This window comes from Hydractinia symbiolongicarpus, chromosome 10 (assembly GCF_029227915.1).
Source record: "Hydractinia symbiolongicarpus strain clone_291-10 chromosome 10, HSymV2.1, whole genome shotgun sequence".
Classification (NCBI taxonomy): domain Eukaryota; kingdom Metazoa; phylum Cnidaria; class Hydrozoa; order Anthoathecata; family Hydractiniidae; genus Hydractinia; species Hydractinia symbiolongicarpus.
The window spans coordinates 3,665,426-3,687,656 of NC_079884.1; the positions used below are offsets into that span (position 1 = coordinate 3,665,426).

Below are 22,231 nucleotides of genomic sequence, written 5' to 3' on the forward strand. Positions count from 1 at the left end.
CTTTCATAAAGAACACATCAAAATTCATAAACATAAAAAGTGCCTCTTGAAAAAGGAATGGCAAATTGTATTTAAATTTGACATTCCAGGTTTACGGTGGGATGTAAAATCTCCGATTTATCAACACTAGAAGAAGAAACTGAAAAACTTTTAAAGTTTTTAAGGAGAAATAGAAGGCTTTTGGTCATCATTCTTAACAAAAATGTATTCACTGTATTATTATTTTCGAGGTTATTGAAATGGATTGCTGAAAAGTTAATAATAGTGTAACTCACCCTTAATATGACTAAAATAAAAAACAACAACTGTGTATAAACAAATAATAAAGACAATAGTATGTATATGAAGTAAAATAAAAATCGTTTTTAAAATCCAAGCACATTAGTTTGCATACATCTGATTTCACTTTATATTTACAGGTTAATAAAGACAGGTTAACAATGCTGCCACTGTGTTTGTTGCTACTGTTCTTCACAGGAATGATATGTCTCTAACTATCTAAACGTTTCGATTTTTCAGCAACAATTGAATAACAACCACCTATAAAATAAAAGATTAAGAAGTAACTACAAACTCTTGCAATAATAAAAATATGGTTCATATTGTCCATGCTTTACTTTATTTCATTCTGGTAAAAAAAGGCAAGCACTCACCTTCTATCAGTCTTTTTCTGGTTACCAACGTCACACTTTCTTCACATGTGCATTTTGACGCATTTGGTTCAAACCAAAATAATTTAAATGAAACACACATCATAACTTTATTCGGTGCAACTCTCCTGACCAGGTGGGTTTTAACATTGGTGGAAATGTCAAGACCAATAGATTCTGAAACTAATACTTCAGCGTCTTCTTGTGGAGTTTTACTTTTACAGAAACAATAACAATGCACAAAAATTTTGTTACATTGGGTTAATGGTATGTCAAAGTTATCATATTTCTCCTTGAATACATCAAGAAAAGTAGGAGCTAAAGCAGGCAGGTTCATTACAATATGCTTTGTTACATTGTGACTTATAGAACAAAGTTCCTTGCATATAACCTGATTTAAAAATTCCCGACCATCCATATTAAAACATTTAACATTCTCACTGACTTTATTTAGTTCAGCATTGTGCACCAGTGCTTTATAAGAAAATTTATTTAAATCGTTGGCATAAACCACACATTTCTTTTTAGCTGCTGGAACAGCAAATGGTCCAACCCCTGCAAAAACATCGAAAACAACATCGTTTGGATTTAGTATTTCCACAATTCTTTGATGTTCGGTTTGTAGCCGAGAGTTCCAATAGACTGTAGAGTAATCAAACTTAAATACACAACCATGTTCCTGCACTGTTGCATACATATCGTCTTCACCAGCAAGTAGCTCCATTTTAAAAAATCTAAAAGTTTCTTCAATAGAATTAGTTTTATTGACAACTGTTTTGATATTGGGATTCTTATCCAACAACAACGTACCTGCAAATAAACAAAACATTGATATAAAACTATAGATTATCCTAAAACACTGTTTTGTGTTTTAACTAGTTCTTCACGCTTGTCACACATTAACTATTTAATCATTTTCCCAACGTTATAATCCCTCTACAAAAGCAACACAAGAACAACTTGCTCAATTATTAATCAACACCTACTATTTAAATAAGAAGACAGACCTCGCAACTCTTAAATTGTAAAGCATCGGGATGTTTACATTCTTACACATCCTGCAATCTATTACTACTTTATTTTATGCCAAGATGTTCTTTTTGCGTAGCATTTTTTTATTTTATATTTTGTTATCTGTAGGGTGTTTTAATAAAGACTACCAACCCAACAACTCTTTTTAAGTGCACGCAAATCAAGGCACACAAAAATTAGTGCGTACAAAGTATAATTTCTTGAACTATTCCTTAGTTAAGATAGACAAAATGGCAATTCAATGGCAAAATGTTGCAAAATAACTATATAATAACTACTAATTTAACTATTATTAACTTAATTAATTAATTATTTAAAGGCAAAATATAAAACTGAATACTGATAAATGCTAAAAAATAGATGTCCTCCTTTTGCAAATTTGTGGGGAATACATACCAATCAGATGCTTAAAATCCAGCAAGTTTTCTTTAAGGTTAACATGTGCAATATGTCCAACAGTTTCAAAAGAACTAACCAACTCCTCTGTGTTTTTAGGCAAAACCTTTTTCAGGATCTCTTCCAAATTAAAATCTTTATAAGTCAACTCAATTTCATGCCTTGTAAACGTTGCTCCTTCTTCATCTAAAATACTTTTCTGACTTGTTGTAAACTCATCCAAGGATCTGATGTCAGGCCGCAGTAAAATTATTTTGCTTTTTTCAACACTATCACGGTCATCCCGAATTCTTTTGAAATTTGATCTGTTTATTAATTGATGACGAAACATAGATGAAATTTTCCCACAAGAGATTGGTCTGCATTTTATACATGGAAAAACAGCACTAACAGTGAACATATCACGATTAAGTTCTTTCATATTTCGAACACCTTCTGGTAAGAGAGAAGTAAAATTAGTCACAGGATCTTTCTTTTTCTGTTTCTTTTTTTCCTCCTTTTTATTCTGATCCATACTGTTAAATCTACATAGATAAAACATGAATAAAATCAAGTCAACAGGAGATATAGGTGTCAACATCTGCTTAGGAAATAGGGTGCAATTTTTACCTCACCTGAGAGTTTCAACACCTATGGATAAACTTTTTTCCTGGCTTTTAAAGCTAATTTCTCACGCTGTGTTAAAAAGTTGACGAACAAATTTATTGATCAGCATAATACAACTTATTGCAAACTTCACATGAAATTATTTACTCCATGCTCATAAAGTTCTGGTAGTAAGTGGAATGCTCATTTTGAGCATTCTGGCTACTACTAAAACCACTATAAGATTTTGTTTTTGCTGATGTGATCATCTATTACAGGAAAAATTTTGTTTAATAAAAGTTTAATTCATGGTTAACTCAAATAACACATGGTTAACTCAAATTATTTGTACACAAACAAGAGAAAGCATATAAATTCTTTACATATCAATGGCAAAAGTTCAAGCCAACCACAGTATTTCAGGAAGAGCTAACATGGTTTAAAGACCAATCTACATTACATACATTATCTGTCTGTTCCTTATGCAAAATTGAGCCCGGGCCACCAAAAGCTTACTGCTGCTGTTGTGAGAGTGGTTCAAGTGAAATATAATAAACAATCTGAGATTAAATAGTGGGTTGTCTCGACCAAGTATGATTTATACATTATTCATACAATTAATTTAACTTTTATAAATAAACAGCTTTATATGCCAGAAAGTAAATAAAAGCAAATAGTGTAACATGTAACCAAAATGCCAGTTTTAGAAAGCAACTTAATAGGAATTCCCTACTAAGATATTAGATTATCAACAAATTACGCATATGCATGCATTGATATATCCTAAAAATCAAATACATGAAAATATAGGATTCATTATTCTGATAACCAATGCTGATACACTTTAACAGCAGAGCAAATTAAGTAACTAAAAATGCACATAAAAAGGGTTTTTGCCTAAAAGATCAGTAATAACCTCACACAAGAACGAAATAAAACAAAACAAAGTATTAACAACTCTCTCTCTCACTCACAATGTTCTTAAGCCCCTAAATTTGCTTGACCTTAAATAATTAGAATAAAAAAGATCTGAATGACATCATCCAGACAAAAATGACATAATTGTATGTTTACAAACCAGAAAACAGGCCAAAACAGTTTTTAACAATTTTTAAAATTTAGGCATCACAGGTCAAAAAATTATAGAGAGCATTGAACTGCTGGTACATAAACAAGCAAAACAATCAAACAAACAAACAAACAAACAAGATAGCAAACAGATTGAAAATAAGATAAGCTCAAGACTTAGTAAAATGCAATACATGGTTTTTTAAAAGAACCTAGCTTATGTTCTTCATTAGATGTGTCAAACATTATACAGAACATGTTAAGAAATACTTTGCCTGAATCCCTTAAAAAGTTAAAGGAATAAACATTGAGTCTAGGATTAATAAAAGACCAAATACTTTTGTTTTTTCTGTACTATTATGCATGTATGTTTTTATAAATAAAACTACATTTTCCATTAATCTGGCCATTAGTTCCTTATTTTTTAACGAAAAAACATTTCAGGCTTATAAAAAAGCACATCAACTGTTGTTGTTTCTATAAAAAACATGTACGTTTTTAAGTTTCAAATAAAAACACATATGATTAGAGTACTAGAATAAGGTAAAGACACAAAGTCACTTTTTTATTAACTGAGAAGAACTCAAAAAAACATAACAATAACATCTTACTCTATAAAATGACTTACTCCAAATATCTTGTTGTTATCCTACTAACAAGATGCATCAAAACCAAATAGAACTATAGAATGAACTATTAATCAGACTCCATATTTCAAAGAAAATACCTTTTTTAATTCAGTAATGATTATTATCTTACTAAAACACTGTTTTATCTTCTAAAAAACCCATGTTGCTTGCAGGTCAATTGAAGAAATGATCCTAACAGAGGTTTATTCTGTAAGTGTAGTTACGTCATCAAACAATATGGATCATAGTCGCAGGTAAAAAACCCCAGAAACAGCACAAACTTTGTACCAATGGAATTCGCTTCCCATACAAAATTTGTTGCTAAATGTTGTTACACAGACACATGGCAAAAACATTAATTGAAACCACTTGAGTTTCAAGAATACAGTTTCGTCATGCATGTGAACTGTACTTGGAAAAAATGTTAATTTGTATGCATAATATAACTAAAAGTAATACATCACATCTTATCAAATTTGTATCATAGTAAGATGATTTCATTGCCGCCATTGTCCAGTGGAGACCAGTTATCAATCTGCATGATGTCTCTTTTTATTCATCTGAACGTCTAGACTTTTCCACAATGACAGGATAAAAATCACCTATTGAGTAACAAAAAGAATACATTCAAATGTAGCAAAAAAAATTAATTTATTTGCAATTTATTACATGCTTACAAAACATAAGTCTAGTTAATATTGATGTTTTTCTGAATTTTTTTCTGGTAGAAAAAAAAGAATTCACCTTCCCCTGGTCTTTTTCGTGTCACCAAGGTTTCACCCTCCTCGCAGATGCATTTTGACTCAAACCAGTATAATTTAAATGAAACACACATCATTACTTCATTCGGTGAAACTTTTTTCACCAGGTGGGTTTTAGCATTAGTGGAAATGTCAAGACCAATAGATTCTGAAACTAATCTCTCAGCGTCTTCTTGTGGAGTTTTACTTTTACAGAAACAATAACAATGCACAAAAACTTTGTTACATTGGGTTAATGGTATGTCAAAGTTATCATATTTCTTCTTAAATATGTCAAGAAAACTAGGAACTAAAGCAGGCAGGTTCATTACAATGTGCTTTGTAATATTGTGACTAATGGAGCAAATTTCCTTGCATACAATTTCATTTAAAAAATCACGGCCATCCATATTAAAACATGTAAAATTCTCACAGACATTGTTTAGTTCAGCATTGTGCACCAGCGTTTCATAAGAAAATTCGTTTAAATCGTTAGCATAAACCAAACATTTCTTTTTAGCTGCTGGAATAGAGAATGGTCCAACTCCAGCAAAAACGTCAAAGACAACATCGTTTGGATTTAGCATTTACACAATTCTTTTATGTTCATTATGCAACCGAGAGTTCCAATAGACTTTAGAGTAATCAAACTCAAATATGCAACCATACTCCTGCACTGTTGCATACATATTATCTTTACCACAAAGAATTTTCAATTTAGAAAATCCAAAAGTTTCTTCAACAATAGTTTTATTGACAACTGTTTTTACATTAAAGTGTTTATCCATCACAACTGTACCTGCAAATAAACAGAATATCAACTTCAACATTCTTTCTTTCTGACGGGTCCTATGTCTCTCAAAGGGCCAGCATTTATACTAAGGCACTATAACAGTTAATACCGTGTTAGATTGTTTTTGTGTAAACTTATACCAACCCATAGAAGTTTTTAGAAAAAGTATTGAAGTTGGACAAACATTGTTGGTCATTATTACAGTGTGACACACTATTACAGTGTAAAGGCTAATTTCGATTTGACTGCAATCTCTGCTATAGTGCAAAAAGCTCACAAGCCTTTTTTTGCTAGCGTGTGCACACTTGTCAAAGTACATATGTGCAAACAGATAAAAGCTTTTGTGGCATTATCAGAAAATGCAGTAAATCTGAAACAAGCTTTTAAATATATTATAAATTGGCCAATGCTGACAAGTAGCCTATAAATAGTGAAAACTACAATATCACTAAGTGAAAAAGGAATCTCCTAAAGAAAGAAATGATGTATGCAAATTTGGTGAGAACATGTCAATTGTTTGAATGTACCGTAAAATTGCATACAGAGCCATTTTTTAACAAAAAATATGCAAAAAAAATATTTATACATCGTCGCTTTAAAATTAAAAAGCCTTAAGTGCATTTTTTTGAAAAATAAACTAATGGTGGATTCATATTAGTACTATCATTCTTCAGGTTTAAAAAGCCTTAAGTTCCTAAATTTCTCATTTAAAATGAGTTTTATTTACATGTTTTTATATTTGTAAGTTTTGGAGGCCAATCAAGGTCTTAGATGTAAAAAGCTTTAAGTACAGGTAATATAGATCTAAAAAGACTTAAATGCAGTATTGATAAAAAACTGGACTTAAGTCTTTTTAACTTTAATTATTTTTCAAACTAAAAAGACTTAAGTCCCAATGTCATACTTAAGGCTTTTTATTCCTAAAAAAGCCTGTGAGGCCTATAACATAGGGCTGCAGTAATGGTAAGGAGTTTATAACCAAATTTGTTACTTATCATACTTATCCTCTTAAATAGGATTTTTCTAAGTCAAAAACTTTTTTTGTCACAACATAAGGTTACTGTTATACACTTGTTTGTACTTTTTGGATTGGGATTTCTTTGCATTCAAGCTGCTGGGAAATTTCTTTGCTATTGAATACTTGCATTATAGTTCCTTACCTATACTTAGCTTTCCTATTATGCTGCTTACAAGGATTAAACTGACCTTGCTCTTTTGGAAAGAATAAAGTTATGAAGATACATTTTCGCTTTTCGAATTTTAACCAAGAAGCTTTTGCATGGCATTTCGAATGTTTTGCATGACAAAATCAAATGTCCATATTTCGGAAATTGTGTAAAGATGTGTTTTAACCAAGTTCAGTAATCTGTAGTCTTATAGTTAGTTTTGTTAGTTTAGATTATAAGTTTATAAGACATGAATAGAATAAAAATAGCTTCAAGAGTATCGACAGAAGCATGGCGTTTTGACAGAAAACAGATTAAAGTAGAGGATCGTATTCTTAATCATATTCTTACTTTGGGAAGGCTTGGTTGGATGCAAGGGTATTTGGGTCAATCACTGGGAAATCAGGAAGTAGGTGGCTTGTAAAGTGGGATGTTGACCAAGAAATTTCTTCATGGGAAACGGAAAACCTTTACAAGGAAAGCGATGACAGACCTATTCAAATTTTGACTAAAAAATCAGGTACACTTCTGCTTCATTTAATTTTTTCTAATTTTAAGGTTAGAAAACTTACAGCATTTAGTACCTTTTGTAATACCGTCTGATTCTTATGTTTTTATAGATAATCCAGAAAATCTTTACCCAGTGTTTAAAGATTTCAACCTAGGAAATGAGACCCTAAATTCAACTCTGAAACAAGCAGGCATTTTGGACTCCAAACCTGGTAACAAAATTAAAATACCTTATTTGACTGTTTTATTTATTTGCCTCGTAATCATACAAAGTATATATATCTAGGTAAAGATTTTTATTTTTAAGTTTTCTCTTTATTATTGCCTATTTTTAGAGTTTCCTTATTTTAACATCTTGCTTTATTTTTTAATATTTTTTATAGAATCACCATCGTTTGAAGTACCGGAAGACCTCTTTGATGTCAGTAAATTAGTACTAGGTAATACAGCAGGGAATGTGGTTTTATTTTTGTCTGGGTCTGAATTATTAATCTTTACCTTTTATTTTTTAGCTTTAAAAGTGGCTTTTTAGGATTTTGTTTTCATGAAAAATCACAAACTTCCAAATAACATACAAAAAGAATTGATTAAAGCAATAAAATATTTTAAGCAGTGATATTCCTTCCCTTTTAGGTAGTGAAGAAAAATTTATTGGGCAGGAGGATGGTAAGTTCTGAAATTTTGGTATAGTTAATAAAAAGTCCCTGGCTAAGACTGTAGGTCAAAATTTTGAATCTACTTTAGTGTTGCAAACTACTACATTCGTTCATCCTGAACGTAGTTTAATTTATTTTTCAGAAAGATCAAAGAACATGGATGATGAGAGTGGTGTTTATGAGGATGCTCCAAAGAACATAGAGATTCCAGGTGTTGATCTATTTATTATTTAAAGGAAACAATTTAGCAGGAAAAGACTTGCTAAACTTGGACACAAAAAAATAGACCATATTGAGTGAGTGTGAAAAACAGGAATTCAACTTATTCTTTTGCACCTAGATATAGAGAAAAAAAGATTGACTGCTATAAAAGAAAATGAAGAATTTGCCACAAAGCTGGGTTTGCCTGTTAAGAAGAGAAAGTTTGAAAGACATGTTCTCCGCATTGATCCTCCATCAAGGCTGTACACTTTGATCAGAAATGGTGTACAAGTCAAAGTGTGCTCTACTATGTTCCTCAACACACTTGGAATTAATGAGAAAAGAGTTCGTACTGTTTTGAGCAATGTCACAGACACAGGAGCTCCATTGGTCGATGGCAGAGGCAGGCACAAAAATCATAAAACTTCGGAGGAGAGAGAGAAGCTAGTAATTGAACACATCAGCTGTTTCAAAGTTGTTGAGTCTCATTATGTGAGAAAAGATGCCAAATATGAGTATTTACCAAAAGAACTCAGCGTAGCTGAAATGTATAGGATGTACAGTGAGTGGTGCAGCAAAAAGGGGTACACCTTAGAAAACTATGCGTTTTATTATCGTGTCTTCAAGGAAAAATTTAATTTGAAGTTTCAACAGCCAAAAAAAGATAAATGCGACACATGTGAGGCATACAACAATCTTGACAAGACACAAATTGATAAAGAAGTTGAACAGTCTCAAAAGAACCATCTTCATGATAAAGATCGTGTTCGAGAGATTAAAGAAACCTGTAAAAAAATGGCCAGTGAAAATACTGATGTTCTTGCTGCAGCCTTTGATCTTCAAAAGGTCTTGCTATGTCCCTTCGGACAAACAAGTTCCTTTTACTATTCACGTAGATTAACCAACCACAATTTTACCATCACTGAGCTAGATAACATGGATACTTACTGTTATTTTTGGAATAAATCACAGTGTCGAAAGGGGTCAGTTGAAGTTGCAACTTGTTTGAAGAAGTTCATCCAAAAAAGATCCGAAGATGGAATTCGTGACTTTTTCTTATTTTGCGATAGATGTGGAGGACAAAACAACAATCGCATGATATTTATCATGCTATCTGATATAATGTACACGTGTGGGATCAATTCCATCACTTTAATCTATCTTGTGTCAGGTCATTCACATAGTGAGAATGACAATGCACATTCCATGATTGAACAAATGGTTAGGAATAAAACCATTTACACATCTGCTGAATGGGAAACTATTATCAAATGTGCTTTCAAAAAGAATCGATGTTTTCTGGAAGTTCTAAACCACAGAGATATTATTGATTACAAAAATGTATCTGCCTTTCCTGAATTCAATTCAGTGATGCTTGATAAGACAGAGGAGGAGATGACTGCCAAAGAGAAGGAGCAACAAAAGGCTTTAAATGAAACAATAGGTATGTCAAATAGGAAAGTAAACAAAGTCTACTGGTCAGAGATCGTTGAATTAAAATTTGAGTACAACAATCCTGAGCAAATCTTTTTTAAATACAGCTATGATGAGGGGTATCGCAAAGCTACATTTTCTGCTCCAAAAAGAGAAATAAGAAAGAAAGAATTGGTTCAGAGGAAAAAGCATATGGAAAAATATCCATTTCCTTGTGGTATTTCATCACAAAAAAAAGAAGATTTAAAGAAACTTTGTTCTAAAGGGTTGATTCCAGAACGACACCATTCCTTTTTTGATAACCTACCAGTTACAAAATGATTGTTACACTCTACCAGTGATTTCAATATTTCAATTTTATTTTTATTTTTTGTTCCATTTAAATTTTCCTAATTTATTTCTAGATTTAATATATTAACAATTTAGATAGACTGCAATACTAACAATATTCTCAAAATTATTTTACGAAACTTTTATTTTCATAAATGTTTGTCTCATTTATAAAGTAAATAACCTACAAAATAATGCAAAAACTTCTATTTTTAACTTTACATGCATACAAAGATTCTTGAACAACCTTGAAAAATGTTTGATTAAACAAAAATTTCTAAGGGGTGGGACTTGGAGTCAGAGATTGTATCACAACGTGGCAGTGGAATGAGGGTATCAGTATCAAATGATTACCGCCCTTTCTCCATCTACAACATCGTGTTCTGAGAATATTTTATTTTTTATTTTTTGTTCCATTCAATCTAATTTATTTCTAGATTTAATAATATATTTACAAATGAAATTTATTTTTAAATAAACTTCTCTATTCTTGGCTCAATATCTTCTAAGATATCTGTTGCTATGTGCATTGTATAGTAGCCTAAAATAATGTAAAAAAACTGCAATCAACTACTTCTATTTTTAACTAAACATGCATACAAAGGTTTTCACAAATCTTAAACAGTGTTTGATTAAACAAAAATTCTAAGGAAAGAAACGTGGGGTTTCACCACGTGGCAGTGAAATTAGGGTGGCAGTATCAAATGATACCTCCCTCCCCCTATCCATGACATCACGTGGTGAATATATTTAAATTTATTTGTATTTTCTGTTCCAATTGAATATTTCTAATTTTTTTAACGATATATTTAGTAAATAGATAGACTGTGTATACTAGTAATGTTCTGCAAAAGGTTCTACTAAACTTCTATTTGCATGACCTTTTCTCTTCTCTTAACTGAATATCGTTTACAAGATTGTACTGTGTAACCAAAAAATTCAAAAACCAAACTGCAGTTAACTTCTTCTAACTTCAACTTACAAACTTTAAACCACGTTTTATAATTCCTTGACTTTTCATCCCTGAGGGTGGTGTTAGATTACTCTAGTCTTATTTATTTGAATTCTGATAATAAAATCAAAAAATATTACTTATAAAGTTAAAGTTTGCCCTGAGGTACATTTTCTATGATTCCGTCTGTAACATAAATTTTACGTGCCCTCATTAATACCAAGATCTTTAACAATTTTTTATAAAACTAGTTACTGACACCCAGGCCAAAGTCCAATAAAATGAACATTTCTTAAAGCAAATACTTTTTTTTTCCCAATGATTTTAACATTCATGTTTATTTTTCATTACCCCTTGATGTTATTTTTTAAAAAGTTAACGTTAAAAAGCCTTAAGTCACTTTTCTTTCAAAATTGGCTCCAAAACTGTCCAAATCCAAAAAAGTGTAAGACATATTTAAAGTATTCCAAATTACCTCTTTTATTACCAAAAATTTTCATTCTATGGCTAATAGGTCAAAAAATATTGTGAAGCCAATTTTTCTTCTTCTTCTTCTCAAAATAAGAGAAATGCAAAAAGGTTAACGTTAAAATGCCTTAAGTCACTTTTCTTTCAAAATTGGCACAGAAAATGTCGATATCAAAAAAAGTGTAAGACATATTTAAAGTATCCTAAATTACCTCTTTTATTACCAAGAATTTTCATTTTTTGGCTAATAGCTCAAGAAATAACTCCAAGTCAATTTTTGTTTTTGCTTTTCCTCAAAATAAGAAAAATGCACTTAAGGCCTTTTTGTTTCAAAGCGACGACATACCAATCAGATGCTTAAAATCCAGTAAGTTTTCTTTAAGGTTTACATGTGCAATATGTCCAACAGTTTCAAAAGAACTAACCAACTCCTCTGAATCTTCAGGCAAAACCTTTTTCAGGATCTCTTCCAAATTAAAATCCTTATATGTCAACTCAATTTCATGCGTTGTAAACAATGCTCCTTCTTCATCTAAAATAGTTTTCTGACTTGTTGTAAACTCATCCAGGGATGTGATATCCGGACACAGTAAAATTATTTTACTTCTTTCATCACCATCTTGACCTTTTCGAATTCGCTTAAAATTAGGCCTTTTCAGTAATTTACGACGAAAAATAGATAAAATTTTCTCACAAGAGATCGATCTGCATTTTATACATGGAAAAACAGTATTAACAGTGAACATATCACGATTAAGTTCTTTCATATTTTGAACACCTTCTGGTAAGAGAGAAGTAAAATTGACCATAGAATCTTTCTGTTTCTTCTTCTTTATATTTAAAGAAAGGTCATTCTCTTTTTCCAAATCCATCCTGTTTGATCTATAGATAATAAAAAAATAAAGTTTTACTAAGAAGAAAATGTGCCATCATTCTAGTAAATTTAGTGCTGCTTTTATTTTTCCAACAGAGCAAAAATTGCTTGTTTGTCGTAACCGTACCAACTCTAAAAAATTTTCCAATTGTAAAATTCAACTGATGAAATATTGCAAAATCAATTTTTCCAATTTAAGTTATAATTTCGAAGTAAACTTGATTTTGTGTATTTCCATCCAAATATTTTGGTTTGGAAGTGATGCTGTCAGGTTTTTATAGGTCTCCTTTTAATATTTTCCTTTTTTATATACTTTGTATCTATAGGAGTATTTATTTTCGGTATGTTTTTACATTTTAAGATGAAGATATCATCACGTTTTCTAGCCATGTGTAAATCTTAAACAAACCAGATTTTGGCTACAAAGGTATATTTTGAGGCAGCAAACAGGTTATGAGGTTCAAAAAAATTTGCAGGCTTCAAGCAAAAATAGAAAGAGGCAAAATACATCACCAACATGAAATGTCACTTGCCTGCTTTATTTTGGTATATTTGTTTTTCACATCAGCAAACTTGTTGTTCACGTCAGCAATTTTAATCTCTCTCCCATAAACAACAGTTAAATTAACAATGAACATGAGAACAAAACCTTTCAAGTTAAGTTCAAGTTACATCTAAATTAAGAAATAACCACCTTAGCAATAACTTTCTGATGAAAATCTAGAAATTTTGTTAACACATCAGCATTAGCCTTGCTGAGTGCCGAAATGATTTAGACCTAACCATTTTTATTTAGGAAGAAAATTTTTATAAACTAGATGATATTTTGAAACTTTTCTTTGGGTGTAAGTATTCTTATAACCTGCACACTAGCTTTGCAAGTGCTGCAAGGGTGACGGGGTGCATGTGAGACCTAAAGCCACAATTTTCCACTTGTAAACAATTGCTCTACTGACTACCCTTTTAGCCTATTGTTATCTCCCTAGCAGATGTAGTAAATGCGGCTGGGATACTCCTTGCAGGCATCACTCTATGGTATCTCATTGACATGTGTTAGTAGAAGAAAGAAATGTTTCAAGGAAACATATACCTCTCCCTGGAAGTAAGTCTCAATAAGGTAATATTTTTGCCTCATACAGTAAATGTGATAAATAAATGTCGATTTGGCATAATTTTTAAAACTAAACAATAGATTCTTATTATTGTAGACTAGACGGTGGCCCAAGGATAAATTCAGGAGCTTATCCTTTATTATCGCGTTTGTATGTCTCGCTACTTGCGGTACCGTTTTGCGCAGAGATGGACAGAATACAGCTATTTTTAAAGAGATAATAAACACATATCACATCGTATTTTCTCACCCAAGGAAAACGTTTTTTGCCCATGCCATATACCCAGAGAGTAAAAGTGATATCATGCTGAAACATTTTCCTGCTAACAGAGGAAATATTTTACACATAAACAGCCCCTTAGTTTCACAAGTGCTCATTCAAGCTATTGCAGGGTATTAACAGATTAAAAAAAGCTCAAATTTAATCATAGAATTTCTCAAAAGTAGGATGCTTACTGAATGCCAGGTGTTGTTCTCGATGTTGTATTTCCCTCTTCCAAGAAAGGTGACAAGATCATTTTCTTTGAAGCATGCTGTTGAATCAAATTTCTATGAATAAAAATTATTAATCTCTATCTCAACCCTCGTATGTGTCAGTGGAATAAACTATTAATCAACAAATACATTTATGTTACTGTGTTTAAATTAAGAAGCACAAAGTAATTTATGAACAAAAATTGGCTTTTAAAGCCCCACTGACCAAAGAAACTAGAACATCGCAATTTTGCACTGAAAAATCTATTAAAATAGGATTCCAACCCTCCTAATCTAAAACTTTTTTTTATGAATTTTAAACATTGCTGTTTTTATTATTGTTTTTTACACAGCCGAAATATGATTGTTTTATGACTTGCTTTATAATTTTTATCAACTTAACTTTTTATAATGTTCCTCAGCATTAAAGATATCATATGCAGCTTATTCTCCCACCATGCAACCTTAGACAAAATCAAAAGAGTTAAATGATTCTTTCTTCATTTTTTATTAAAATGAAAAAATATCAAATTTGCTGATCCAATTTACCTAGGCATAAAATGCACATACAAAAACTAAATCGATTTATTCTTGTGATCTAGGGAAACAAGGAAGGTTTATTTATTCAAAAGAAACTACAAACGATTTCACGTTTTACGCACATGGCCACATTTTTATTTCTGCCTTGAGTATTGACAGTTAAAAAGGTAACAAATTATTTTTATTTATTAAAATCAATGGTATAAGATTAATCACACAATCTCCATATTTTTTGGTAAAACGTTACAGTAATTCACAGGTCATGTTTGATTTTTACTTATGACGAGGACGAATTCACAATTTCTGCACAGTTTTTAAAATTATTTGAAGTATATGAAACAACTACTTACATTATTGCTGCCTTTAGTTCAGGTATACCAAATGTTTTGCAAATAGATTCTATATGGTAACTTGTCGTGGAATTTTTGGTTTGTGTACCAAAAGATCTGGATTTGTTTGTAGCTTGGACGTATTTACAAGAATGCTGAACAAAGAAAAATTATTAATTGGAAGTAAAATAAAATGAAAGAGAGATTAAATTTATGGAAAAAAACACACTTGGGGATTAAACTGGCAAGCTTTGACTCTCACAAAAACCCCAGTCTGCGTACAAACATGACGTGTGCAAGCATGCACATTCTTATTAACTGCTTCAGATAAACAACAATCACATTTTGTTTTCTTATCTTTTTCTTCTGCTTTTCTCATATGTTCTTCTACCTTTTTCTGTGCTTCTATTTGTTTCAGCGCTTCTATTCTTTTCACTTCTTCTATTTGTTTTTTTCAGTGCTTCTGCCTTTTCAAGTTCCTGTGCTTTTTTTAGAGCTTCTGCTTTTTCTCGTGCTTCTGCATCTTTTAGTGCTTCTGAAACCAACTAGTAAAAAAAAGCATGTTTCATTTAATGTGTATTTTTTCCTAAAATAGTTCTGGGTCATTACAGCTGAAGTTATTAACAGAACCATTTTCGATTTTATCATTAATTTTTTGTATGCGAAGTATCCATGAAACAGATTCCTTGTGAGAATTTTAATAATTTTGAAAATTTTCTGAATATGGTCACTCTTAGACGCCATTTCTAGCATTATAAATTGTTTACTCTCTGCTGTAATGGCACTTAGCTTTAATGGCGCTGTAGCTTGCGCGGAAGAGCAGGGTTTGAGTGAATGTTACCATAACCCCTGGTTAACCCAAGCCATGTGAGGAAAATTAGGTTGTGTCTTCTGGTAGAGCACTGACCCTAATTGGGTCTGCGTAGCTTAAAATGAGCATTAAATACTGAATGACTCCCCATCTAACACATGCATGGTCCCTCCTGGAAATAATGGACAGGTACATCTGTCAGATTTGTGAGGCTAACCATGTAAAATATACCCATATCTCTGGATATATCTATGGAGTCCATTGGAATCCAGCCCACATAATCTATAGAGCATTATGAACACACATAATTGGCTTTTAAACTATCATATAAAAGAGTCAGATTCAAATCAATCGCTGATAGTAATTTCAAAGGATGTTTATTATACTGTGCAATCTCACAAGATTGTAAGACTCTTCAGAGCAAAAGAACAACTTTTAATTTACCCTTTTCTTCTCAAGCTTTTCGATAACAGTTCTTTTACCAGCCAGCGGTTTATGAGCAAATATTGTTGGCACAGCACCACGAACCAATCTGCGTTTTCTGGGTCCTAGAATAAATTTGGAGGCCAGAGAGTTCACAGAGAGAAATCCAATAATTTTATCTTTACCTCCCAGCAGTTTATGCCTTAAATCAGCAGATCTGTCAAAGCAGTCTTTCTCAAAATGATGCTCACATAGGAATACATTTTTTGGAATATCAACTCTTTTTATGTTAACTATCCAACGAGAGGCAACTTCTTTGTTTGTCGGCAAGTGAAAAAAATGATAAATCTGGGTTCCTTCTTTGATAATTTGAACATCCCACTGCAGAACAAGAGGCCATGTTGTTAATATACCAATTTTTCTCGTTTAATCCTGCAAATTTATTTACTTTTTTATTCTTGGATTTGAAAAATGGAATGCGAGTCACAAAAAATTTAGAACATAAGTAATGACACATTATACATTACCTTTGAAATAGAAACGCCATGATAACATGCCATAATGACATGGCATGACAATTGTTATAATATGGGTAAATGTGCTTAGGATAGTGCTTCCCTTACTATTTGTCTTGCACTGCCAGTTTCACAATGCGTCTACCACCATAGGGACTGAGCCAGATCAATTAAGATGTTGACGTTTTGTTTTGAGAACATCTTAATGGGTGCTTAAAATAGTGAGACAATTTCATAGTGTTAAATATCGCTTTATTTCAAATAAATTCCTTTTCTAAGCAAACTTTACAAGAAGAAAAACATCTGTAAGTATATTATTTTTTAACATAATTCTCTTTATTAAAAAATCCTCCAAGATTCACAACATTTTATTCTATTTACAACCTGTTACTACAGCCTTTCTATGTTGGCGCTCAGCAAATGCAGAGATTTATAACATTCTTGATCAGAAAGTTGTTGCAAACTTAGTATTTTTACTTAACATGTAGTTTGAACAATTTTTTTATCTGATTTTCTTTCTTAATTAACTGTTATTTGTGTATGGGAATGTATGATTGCAAAAAATATATAAATTATTATGGAAAAGGACAAGTTTACCAGCAAATGTCATTAAATACATATGAAAAATAAGTTAAAAAGGCTGCATTAACATCACTCCCTGCAGTGCTACCCATAGTGACTAGAAACACCCAAAATAATTTCTTGAATCAGGTTCTGCCTCTGCTAGTTAAAATTTGAAACGGACAGGTAAAAAATTTTCAACTAACAAAATTAGATCAACTCATCTTTTTTTAAAGTTGCAGTATTTCAACATAAAAATAAAAGTTTTTTTTAACTATATATTATAATATTTTAATTTGGCTCTTAAGAAAGAAACAATCTCCTATCAACACTCAGCAAAGACAAAAATACCATCGCATTAACAAAAAAGTGACATTTTACTTTGGCAAAAAAAAAAAAAAGAAATTGAATATAAAGTCACACTTGTTTAGGAACTCAACTTTGTATAACAACCAAGTTTTGCATTATTGACCAACTCTATTCCCATTCCATTAAAATAATTATTGTACAGTCACTAAAACTGAGCAGCATAAACAGCAAGTTTCAATATGTTAAAGTGTGTATTAACATGGGAAATCTAACTTTACAGTACTGTAAAAAGGTATCTTAACATCGAGGATCGCGTATAGCTTTTTTTGCTCCTAAATTTCTATCGCGCGTGAAGCCTTATCGCGCTTCCTCGATAGGCAGTCTCGATACATCACCATGAGTTAAAATTAATTAACTATCTGTTCAAATTGTAGCGCAAAGAAAAAAAAATTAAACGATAATCTCGAAAGAAATAATTTTATTATACTGTTCTTAAATCACAGCGTAAAAAAATAAGGGATCGTCTCAAAACGTTCATACTTAGTTCGTATAATTCGTATAAAAAACTTCGTATCATTTTATTAAATCTTTCGTATCATTTTATTTTTAATACAAAGTAGTGTAGTAGGATCAAAATTGTTTAAAGGTGGTTGCAAAAATATATATATATAGTGTCTTAATAATTTTACACAAACACCTGTACTAAAACTAGGCCTGTCATATAATGGTATTTTTATGTTTTCAAAATGGACTGTTGGCTGCATTAAACTCTTAAGAACTTATTAAGTCAGAAAAACAGAGTTTATGTCAACATCAACTTTTCCCTCAACAACAGTCAGGGTAAACACCTAATTAGGCAGAATGACCTAATTGGGCGAGTCGTTTAGTTAGGCGACGTGATGTAGTTTAATTAGGCTACCCGTAGTCTAACTAGGCGAACATAAACTTTCTGTTGTAAATACATCGAAATCATTGCGTTTCTCAATGTGAATCAAATTGTGAATCAAATCTGTCCACCTTGCAGATAATTTTCACCAATTATTGTCTTATTTGCATCACGCATTGGTAACTTATGGCCCAAACCTTGTGTGGCATTATTTGTTGTTTTAAATAATGGATTTCAGCCATTCACGCCGCAGGGAAAAAATTAATATGGCGGACGAAAACGTGGCAGTGTTCACCTAAATAGGCGACACTTAACCTAATTAGGTTATATATTTCATTTTAACATAATTCTTACTTCCGTGCAATTTTGGAATCATGGTCGCGTAGAATATCCATTCTGAACAAAGATTTTTGCGATTTTTTCTTAGGAATGTGTGAAAAGCCATTAAATATTGTAATGTGTTAACTAGCTTACATATGGCCTAATTAGGCTACAATGAGTCACATAAATAGGTGGTATGCCCTAATTAGCCTACCGTTGCCTAATACACCTTTACGATAATTTAGGACAACTAACACTCCATCGCAGCTTATTTTGTGATCGGAGGAGGTAAACATCACACTTTTAAAGAGTTTTTAAAGGAGAAAACACGTTTTTTCCTAATAACTTTTCTTGACACGTTTTGTTTTTAAAGAAAAGTACACATAAGTTGTATGTCATTATTATCAACGTTTCCTGAAAATTTGAAAGAAATTGATACAACGGAAGTTAAAAAACGGGAGAAAACAAGCTTTCATCTCTAACAAACTCTCATAAAAACACAATTTTTACCTCCTTTTTCCGATATTGTAAAACGATGGAGAGCCGTAGGAACGCATGTACAATTGAATTATCGTAAAGGTGTATTAAGTGTTTACCCTGACTGAACAAGCATTGTGTGGGCTAAACATGGCTTTCCCAGTGACAGCAGCCAGAAAATTCATTAGCAACAGCAGTGGCACCATAGCTTGGTGGTTACAACTCTCACACTTTGTGGGAATGACCAAGGTTCGATACCGTTGTGGCGCCGTAGATTAGTGGTTATAGCTCTCGTACTCTGTGCGGGAGACCGGGGTTCGATTCCTCTTCACGGCGATTCAACATGGGCGAGTGAATGTTACCATAGCCCCGGGTTAACCCAAGTCATGTGAGGGGAATTGGGAAAATGGCACACTGTGTGGGCCGTTGGATGTTGCCGGGAGTTGTCTAGTAGAGCGCGGGCTCTAATTGGGTCTGCGTAGCTCAAAATGAGCATTAAATACTCTAGGACTCTCCATCTACGCCATGGCCCCTCCTGGAAATAATAGACAGGGTATATCCCTTGATATTTGTAAGGCTAGCCATGTAAAATATGAACATCTATCTATCTATCTATCTACCCTTTGGCAGCGATTTAATATGGGCCAGTAAATGTTACCATAGCTGGGTGTTATCCCAAGCCATGTGAGGCAAATTGGGGAAATTGCACACTGTGTGGGCTGTTAGATTTTGTACGGAGTTGTCTTGTAGAGCACAGTGCCTATTTGGGTCTCAGCATTTTTTCAGAGCATAGCTATAGCTAGCTAAAAGCATCTAATCTCTGATATATGTCTTCTCCAGCTTTTAAATATTTAAATTTTTAGTATATATCTCAAGAACAAGAACAGATTTCTAAAAATTTACAAAAGACTTAATAAATTTTTTATCCTCTATAAAGCAAGTCAATATATACAAAAATCATTTTTGGGGGTAGCTGGCTTCTTCCTACAGCTTCCTTTTGTCTTTTTTTCTCTTTTCTTCTCCGATGATGGCATGGTTTGATTATAAAAGTCATGGAGTAAATTGAGGTTCCGCAAAACATTCCAAAATTATTTTAATTATTTCTATGACATCAAGGGCATTATAATTAAATTTGTTTGCACACGGGTTTAGATCGGGGAACGGCAGCTCTCATCCCAGGGTTTTGTGGGCCGAGCCGTTATTTGGCCATGCAAAATGCCTGGGGGACGATAGTTGGGAAACGGAATCCTCGGCTTGCAGGCAAATATTCTCAAATTAACCTTAAGCCGGTTTCTCATTTGGCGGTTTCGGAGGTGAGCAGAGCTGTGTGATTCACGAAGGCTAGAAAATGTTTTCCATTTTTGATTTAAATCATAAAAACTTGATTTTCTGACATGCTTTTGTTCAAAAAGCGAAAGATTGCCCAGAGAAGAACACCCTTTTCTTATCTAAGTTCTTTTTTTATACTTGTATACATTTAACTTTATTATTTTCTGTGTCCAAACTTTAAAAGTCCAAAGCTCCATTCTACAAAATTTATTTCTTATTCATTTCAAAAGTTTATTTTGATGCTGAAATTGTAAAGGAACAGGGGTGGGGTGGAAAGCAGGGCGGCTATTGTTACTATAACATTGCCTGTTGCGCGTTCTTGATCTGCCTTGTGGAAAGCCGGCGTTAGTGTAAACATTTGTCATTAATATATTGTATCACGGAGGTTTTTCGCCTTTGATATATGAGAGACGACGGGAGAAAACCTGGGTCGAGGGTGACTTTAACGAAAAATAGGGTACTGCCCCACCGCACCACCATCGTCGAAATAAATCACATGTTTTCCCGGAATTCATTTTACGCAATAAGACAAAGGAAAACGCCGGTTATCGGGAAATATCTCTCTTATCTAAATAATAAATAAGTAAAAGCTATATGTTATACGCTAAATGTGCGACAAATGGAAGCATGGCCCGCTGCTCAACCACGAACCCAGAGCCTATAGCGTTTTTTGATGTGAAGATGAAGCGCGTACGCGTTTTATCTTCATATCAAAAACGGGGTCAAGAACGATCGATGATTTCTTCATTTAAGTACTAATATTGGAAATATGCGCATGTAAACGAAGATTTAATTTTAGATTTTAAAGTAAAAAACAAGGACACATTTTGATGGAAGTGATCTGTAAAATTTTTGGAACGTTTAGATTAATTCACCGCGGGGGGTTCTTCTTTTGTGGAGAGTGTAAAGCCGGGATTCCATTCAGCAATCTTGTACAGGCGGGCGGAAAAAATACGTTGTGACGTAAGAATCATACAGAAATATCACTAAAACTGAGTGAAAGAATGCCGAAGTTTTGTCCGCCAGAAAGTTGAAAATTTTCAACTTTTTTTTTTCCACTTGCTTTTTTGAGCCAATCAAAATTTGTTATTTTTGATGATTGAGCAAAATATAAATGATAAACAATGTGAGGGAGAGAAAACAGCTGCAGTTGGGGAAAAAACAAAATAGCATCACAATACTAAACGTTTTCTTATAATTAAAGTAAAAGGAACCGGTACTATTAGTATTGAATTACTATATGTTTGCCATCAATCGCACCAGGACAATGTGGAAAATTCCAAAGATCAATAAAATCATTAGTGATTTTCAACCATTCTTGTTTAGTATTTGGTACTCTCATATAGTTCCTACTACCAACACTTTCCAAATAACTAGTGTGGTCTCTCGTATGATACGGCATACTGTTGTTGGGCTGACCCGGTAGCTTGATGCAATTGTATATTCAGAGTCTTCAGTTGCCAAATAGCGCAAAGTGATGCAGAGATGTACAGCAGGCGTAGTCGTGGGACGCCTGGTCCCTGATTTAAAAATGAATGGAGCTACCCAGGATAGCAAGAGTTTAAATTTCTCTGGACACATTCTGAAATTTCTGTAAAAATAATCGTTGTCAAACAAATATAGATCTCGAACTAAAGGCTCGAATTCACACTTTCTTATCT

General features: G+C 32.6%; 3 protein-coding genes across 3 annotated transcripts; all 3 read right to left on the reverse strand.

The window, feature by feature from the left end:
- Nucleotides 1-310: 310 nt before the first annotated feature.
- LOC130613266 (tRNA (guanine(37)-N1)-methyltransferase-like) lies at nucleotides 311-5,887 on the reverse strand. Its single transcript, XM_057434607.1, has 4 exons — nucleotides 5,105-5,887; nucleotides 2,079-4,962; nucleotides 654-1,460; nucleotides 311-540 (listed from the first exon to the last, which is right to left on the reverse strand). The coding sequence occupies exons 2-4, from the start codon at nucleotides 2,656-2,658 to the stop codon at nucleotides 491-493; spliced, it is 1,437 nt and encodes a 478-aa protein (XP_057290590.1). The 5' UTR covers nucleotides 2,659-4,962; nucleotides 5,105-5,887; the 3' UTR covers nucleotides 311-490.
- LOC130612802 (tRNA (guanine(37)-N1)-methyltransferase-like) lies at nucleotides 4,913-5,687 on the reverse strand. Its single transcript, XM_057434154.1, has 2 exons — nucleotides 5,105-5,687; nucleotides 4,913-4,962 (listed from the first exon to the last, which is right to left on the reverse strand). The coding sequence occupies exons 1-2, from the start codon at nucleotides 5,685-5,687 to the stop codon at nucleotides 4,913-4,915; spliced, it is 633 nt and encodes a 210-aa protein (XP_057290137.1).
- Nucleotides 5,888-6,264: 377 nt separating the features above from the next.
- On the reverse strand, nucleotides 6,265-20,304 carry LOC130613267 (uncharacterized). The gene is made up of 7 exons (XM_057434608.1): nucleotides 17,672-20,304; nucleotides 16,194-16,297; nucleotides 15,168-15,483; nucleotides 14,960-15,093; nucleotides 14,052-14,144; nucleotides 11,957-12,492; nucleotides 6,265-10,731 (listed from the first exon to the last, which is right to left on the reverse strand). Exons 3-7 carry the CDS (start codon nucleotides 15,315-15,317, stop codon nucleotides 10,661-10,663), a joined length of 984 nt encoding a protein of 327 aa, XP_057290591.1. The 5' UTR covers nucleotides 15,318-15,483; nucleotides 16,194-16,297; nucleotides 17,672-20,304; the 3' UTR covers nucleotides 6,265-10,660.
- Between the last annotated feature and the right edge of the window lie 1,927 nt (nucleotides 20,305-22,231).